Source organism: Poecilia reticulata, linkage group LG9 (genome assembly GCF_000633615.1).
Source record: "Poecilia reticulata strain Guanapo linkage group LG9, Guppy_female_1.0+MT, whole genome shotgun sequence".
Taxonomy (NCBI): domain Eukaryota; kingdom Metazoa; phylum Chordata; class Actinopteri; order Cyprinodontiformes; family Poeciliidae; genus Poecilia; species Poecilia reticulata.
In genome coordinates, this window is record NC_024339.1 from 16,851,542 (window position 1) to 16,857,962 (window position 6,421).

General features: G+C 40.4%; 1 protein-coding gene across 1 annotated transcript; it reads right to left on the reverse strand.

Annotated features, from left to right (window-relative positions):
- Positions 1-1,228: 1,228 nt before the first annotated feature.
- ptger4a (prostaglandin E receptor 4 (subtype EP4) a) lies at positions 1,229-6,111 on the reverse strand. The gene is made up of 2 exons (XM_008418293.2): positions 4,894-6,111; positions 1,229-2,054 (listed from the first exon to the last, which is right to left on the reverse strand). Exons 1-2 carry the CDS (start codon positions 5,686-5,688, stop codon positions 1,611-1,613), a joined length of 1,239 nt encoding a protein of 412 aa, XP_008416515.1. The 5' UTR covers positions 5,689-6,111; the 3' UTR covers positions 1,229-1,610.
- Positions 6,112-6,421: the final 310 nt, after the last annotated feature.

The following is a 6,421-nucleotide window of genomic DNA, read 5'->3' on the forward strand; positions in this document are numbered from 1 at the left end:
GCTTTTAATAATTTGCTGTGGAAGAAATGTGTGAACAGGTATTTTCCTAATTTAAAAACTACACTTACCAGAATTTTACAAAAAAAAAGTATTTTGCTGTACTGTATAAATTTTAATAACTGTAACAACAGACCTTTTAATTTTGAGCAGTGGATAAATAACTGCTGCTCCAAACAGCTTGAAGAGCACACAAATACCTGACTGGGTTGATAATCCCTCTAAAAACTTTCTTCTAAAGAATTGTTTCACTGCTCTTACCTCCTTGACAGCAGTTGTTTGTATCAGGTTCTATCTGACAGCTTTGTAATCCACAGTATTGAACAGATCTCCACTGACTTCTCCAAAACTCTGTAGTCTGGGAAATATTTAAGTCTCGTCTGTTATAGAATAGGAATCATTGTACCCTCAGTTTCAGGATAACAAATAGTTTTGAAGATTACGATAGCATGTTTGTGTGGCAGAGAAACAAATAGCATGTGTTCGTTGAAATACATCACTGCGGTGCGCATTTGTCACGGAGCTAACACAAGAAATCCTTTCAAAGCATCAGTAGAGTTTGAGTCTGTCCATGACAACAAATACCAAGGATTAATCCCAGGAATTGCACACAGTGCTGTTTTTTTATATACTGTAATGACCTTATATCTTGTGACTCACTTCTCCTCAATTACCGGCCTCATTGACTTTGCAGAACACGGTTCGTGCAGTGAGTGCACACAGTCGCACGCTACCGTCACTGTCCTGCACTGACGGCTGCAGGAAATCTCCTGCAGAATCTAAATTTGTCTTCACTGAGGTAGCTGAATGCTGACGATCACAGACATACAAGAGTAAACATCAAATGAGTGATTGTATGCTGATATCGCCGCCCACGTTGTGAGGGCCGTTTTCGTAGAGACACAAAAGAAATGTACAAGCCAGTTTTAGCTTTGAATACCATTGCTATTATGTAATATTAACTGTAATGATAATAAAAATAGCAATAACAGTAATAATGGTGATGCCAGTGGTATTGATTTTTTTTATAAATATTGTTTCTTTGTTTGTCAGATGTTTTATTGACATCTGACAAACAGTATCAAATGGTTTTGCATCCAGTCCTCAGTTAATACTTTTTGAAATTTTTAAATATGTTTGTCATAACTGAAGCTACATTAATAAAATCACTTAGGGGTCTCAGATATTTTCAGAGCTAATTTAAATCATTTTAAGCACACTACATTTCAACTCTAGTTCGATGTGCAGACATTGTTTATTTTCAGCATCAGAGCTCAACAACAGCAGTGCCAATAGAAACTTGTTTAATGCAAATTGCAGTGCTTCTTTCACCGGAAAAAGGCCGTCTCCAAGCAGACGTAGTGTTGTTTTCCAATGAGAACTTGCCACCAGCGTCTTTGTTCACGATAACAGAGCTTTCTCGCTGCATGTGCATGAGTCACAAAATATCAGTTCAGCGTCCATTCTTATGTTTCCACTTTTTCTTTTTTCTAAGAGAAATGTACGTCTTCTCCTATGGAGAAATAACTGACATTCTGCCTCAGCAAAGAAATATGAGAAGTCAGCATTTCTTATTCAAAAATAAGTTGAATGCATTTCGCCCCCCACTGTGATCAATGATCTTCTGTGCAGGTGACCACTGTTAAATCTGTGAATGTGCTTGTTTCTTTGCTCTGATTCTGTGAGTCACTCGGTTCGGTTATCTGTAGCTGGCTTTCAGTAGCTGGCTGGATGTCCTCCGACTCGTAGAAGAAACCCTCAGAGTCACGCCTGACCAACTGTGGGCCTTCAGAGGCCAGAGAGGGACTGCTGGTGGAGGCGTTACGGTGAACGTCCGACAGGGGAACTGTGATTGATCTTCTTCTTATTCCTGTTTTCGCAAATGTATACTTGATTTTCCCAATAACTTTACGTAAAACAGTTTTACGCAGAAGGATGTAGATCCAGGGGTCCAGGATAGGGTTGAAGGAGGCTAAGCGAATTGCCTGTATGTCTGGGCTCTTTGCAATGTTTAGTTCAACTGGAGGCTTATAAAGCTGGTTTAGGAACACCTGAACCTGCAACAGAGAAACATTGGTTGGTAAGATACACTGAAGTTGTACAGATGTGCTTGCATCTGGTCTACCTTGCTAAAGCGTTCACATCCTCTAAACCTTTTCAAAGTTTGTCACGTTACAATCACTTCAATGCATTTTATTAGGATCTTATGAGCAACAAAGTGAAGCACATTACTGGGAAGTGGAAGAAAAATGTTACATGATTTGTACTTTAAAAAAAAAAAAACTTAGTTTACTTTAATACACATCATTAGAGGAATCTGAAGTTTTGAGAGTAGGGCAAGGGTCAACCGCCCAGCAGGACTCCATAAACATACAGCAAGTGCCTTTACAAATTATTCACCCTTTAGCTGTTATGAAGATCTAGAAAAATAGTTGAGCCATTTGCCTTCTCAGTATGCGAGCCTGTTTTACCACATGGAATCAGAGCTAAGAGTTTCTCTTTACTTCAGGTTTAATTACTTCATTCACATGTTTTGTTGGATAACATTCATTTATTGATTTCACAAAACAATCATGTTCAATAAAAGTTAGCTCCCTCCAATTGGACTGAGTTTGGGTTATTTGGGCGAAAAGTTAAGTCTCTAGAAAATGTCAAAGACGTACACCAAAATACCAGCAGTTATAGTTGCTGTGGAGGACAGTGTGTTCAAATTGTTTGTTAGTAAAAAAAAAAAAAAAAAAAAAAAGAAAAAAAAAAGAGAAAAATACAAATAAATTGAGAACCATGCATTATTTACCTTGTGCAGTCCTCTATAATACACATGCATGTCAGAATCCTGGGTTACAGTTTTTCCTTTTGTTGTCTTTGTTATTCTTGTTTTGACTGATCAACATTATTTCTGTTTTACTTTAGATCAGTCAGTTCTTAATTATTTCAGCTAGACTAAGTTTATTATTTATTCCTTGTGTTTAGTTATTGGTAGATTGTAAATTTACCATTTAACATTTGTTGTTATTCCTTGTAAAGTTTCCTTTTCCTGGATTTACTTTTCAGCAGATGACTTTTTGCAGGATATGTGATTAACAACCCAGTAATGAACAACCTACTGTGAATTAATTTGAAAAACTTAACACTTATTGTACATACCATGCATTTATTGTTATTCTGCATACAAGTCAGATTTAGAATATTTATTTCTAAGTCACACATTTGTGTCGGATTTAAACAGATTATTATTTCAAAAGGAGATTTTTGTATTGCCATATAGCTCAATACATAAGAAGTAAATCTTCTCTTACAGTGTAGGAAAAGTCATGAATCTCTACTGCATAGCCCATGAAACCTATACAGAATATTGACTTTTAGATAATAACAATGTCAGTGATCAATAACAATAGATAACACACCTGATAGGATGTAGATCCAGGGGTCCAGGGGTTATTATATATATTCAATATATAATAATATTCACTAAACTCTGATCCAGAACCGCACAGCATTCTGGGAGATGTAGGCAGAGAGCTAAGCTAGGTTGGAAGCATTTTTATACCCTTTTTATGCCCCTTTTATGCCCATAGCAGCCAATGGCACAGAGGTATTCCTTGCAGCTTGAGATGGTGCATTGTCATGCATGAGGCGAACCATGAAAGAAAGTGATCAGTCAGAAAGTCCACATACTTTGCTGAGGTCATTTTCACACCGGGACCCTAAAGGGGCCGACCAGCTCTCTCCCCATGATTCCGGTCCAAAACATGACTCCCCCACCTCCTTGCTGATATCACAGCCGTTTTGGGATGTGTAAAAATGTGGAACATCCTTCTTAAGTAGATTTCCTTTAATTGAGCTCACCAGACCAACTAATCAACCCAGCTCTCTGAAAGGAATTATAGTGATTCAAAGAGCCCTGACACACAATACCATCTATAAATTTAATAGCACAACAAAAAAAATATATCTTCATGACTCTTAAATCCAATTTGCATAATAATTTGGAACACAGCCTATACAAAAGGTTTAATTATGAACTCAGACCTACATTCTAACATCCACATCATAGATCATCCATATTAATGTCCATCAATAAATAGCCCTATTGATAACATCTGTGGTCTGGGATTCCTGTGTAAAATGGAGACAGAAAAACTGCTGCAAGATTTTATTTTCAGGTTGGAATATTTTGATGCAGTCTTTACCGTTTATATAATAATTACTGCTAACTAAGATGCTGCTGCCAGAGTTCAGACCAACACCACTGCAATAAATGATGTCATCAGTTGTTAAAATCACCAGCACTGGCATCCCTTTGATAGCCTGTAAAACACTGAATAATCTTCTGCTCAAATACAACCTGAGGTTGTCTGTCAGCATGCACCATTAAAAACCTGTTTACTTCGTGTTCAATGGATCAACACCAAATAAGGGAAGACAGCTTTTATTTTCCAGCTTCCTGGAAAAACTGATGTGCAAAAACATTGGGCTCTCTTCAATTAGGATTAAAACCATTACTAACTTCTGCATCTTTCCCATGGAGGGAAACAAGCATTCAATCAGGCAGTTATTTATTCCTTTTAATGTGATGCTAAAGTTTTACTGTTATGACTTTAATGTATTTCTTATCTTCAGTTTATGATAGTTTATTTTCCCTGTCCTGTAAAATGGTTCTTTGCAAACTTTAGTTTGAACAGGCATTTTTAAAAATATTGTTCAAAAATGGGAGTCGTCTATAAATAACAAATGCGTCCAAATAACATTAGTGGTTACCCAAAAGCCAGACAAATGAAGAGAAACACAATATTCACAAATGTAGCCGGACTTCAGCAACTTTCCCCGATACAATCATTTGAAATGGCAGTGCGTAATGGGTGCGCATGGATGACAAGCAGCTTGAATACTTACTACAAGTGGGATGGAGCAGATGAGCACCACCACCGTTGTGGTTACGAGGACAAGGATCATTTGAATCTCTGTGTCGGCCAGATGTACGAAGCTGATCGATTTCTTCCGCAAGTCACTGATGCGCCCGGAGTCGGTTCCCTGCGACATCCTGCGCAAGAACTTCTTGTGCATCCGGAGCAGAACCACGCACAACAGCACGTTAAAGACGACAGTGAAGAAGATGAGAAAAATGCTGACGCCGGCGTATAGGTAAGAGTAAACGGCATGGGTGGTATGGTTGGTTCGCCAATCCAAGAAGCACCAGGTTTGCGGGTGCTGAAGCGCCACCTGCCCGAAGCCGATGGCGGGTAACGCGCTGAAGAGCGCGTTGGAGATATAGATGGCCACCAGGGTCTGTCCGGCATGCTTCTGGTTCACATGGTTGTTGTAGACGTAGGGATATTTTACGGCGATGTATCTGTCCACAGACATGGCAAAGATGATGCTGAGTCCCGCCAGGGAGAAGAAGAGCATGATGAAGCCCATGTACTGGCACAGCGGGTCCCCTCCGGGCCACTGCCCCTGCGCGTAAGTGGATATAGTGACCGGACTGGCCAGCAGTGTGCCCACGAGATCCGTAACCGCCAGGCCATATACGAGCGCGTAAAACGTTGTCTCCCTTTTCTCTTTGCGAGTTCTACACAAAACTGCGATGGCGATGACATTCCCGACCACCCCGAATGTGAACATAAGAATCGGGACGGTCGGAGGTATGCTTCTCATTGGCGGAATAATCGTCGTCGTTGGATTATTCATCGTCGTGTCCACATGGGCTTCAGCGGGAGGGCAGAACTTCTCTTGAGGCCAGTACTTCCAGTCCGACACACGAAACTTATTTCCTCGCGAACAGACTTGTCCCAAACACCAGCTGGTCGCACCTTACCGGGAAACTTTCCCCCCCATGCAGAGCATCCTCTCCCTGCTGCTGCCACCGACGGTCCTCATGGGATTTCTAAAGAAAGAAAATAAAAAATCCTCAGAAAACTGGTCCATGCAGGCGGTTTTCAGTCAGCAGGACACACCGAGGTACATGTGGAAAAGAGACACCAGAGGGTTCATTGAAATAAAGTTCTGCCTTCCAGCTTCCTGAGGAGTCCAGTCCCTCCCCTTCATTCAGTGAAACAGTTTGCTCTACAACCGACATGCGTCAGATGGACGTTAAGCGAACGTTGGCTGTACGTCCAGTTGAAACTCTATTACATTTGTTGAACGGACGTTAAACGACCGTTAGGTGAACGTCCAGCCAACGCCCGGTGAACGTTGTCTGCGGACATGTAGCGAAAGGTGGCGCTCGCCGTTCGCGTCCGCACAATGTGTTTAATTTTGAAGTCCGGCAAACTTTGTCTGCAAACAAACATTCACTGGACTGTGTTGATGTCACTAAAGACTACCGAGGCAAAAGCAGTGATCAAGAATGTTTTATTCTACCGCATAAGAGTAAAACGTCCATTAGTAAATGTAAGTAGTATAGAGCAAAAAAATCTAATGA

What these genes read in the sequence shown, in the direction of transcription:
- ptger4a (XM_008418293.2), bottom strand. Translation starts at nt 5,688, where the DNA reads ATGAATAATCCAACGACGACGATTATTCCGCCAATGAGAAGCATACCT. An exon ending in TCTGCTCCATCCCACTTGTA is followed by an intron (nt 2,055 to 4,893) that starts GTAAGTATTCAA and finishes TCTCTGTTGCAG; the next exon opens with GTTCAGGTGTTCCTAAACCA.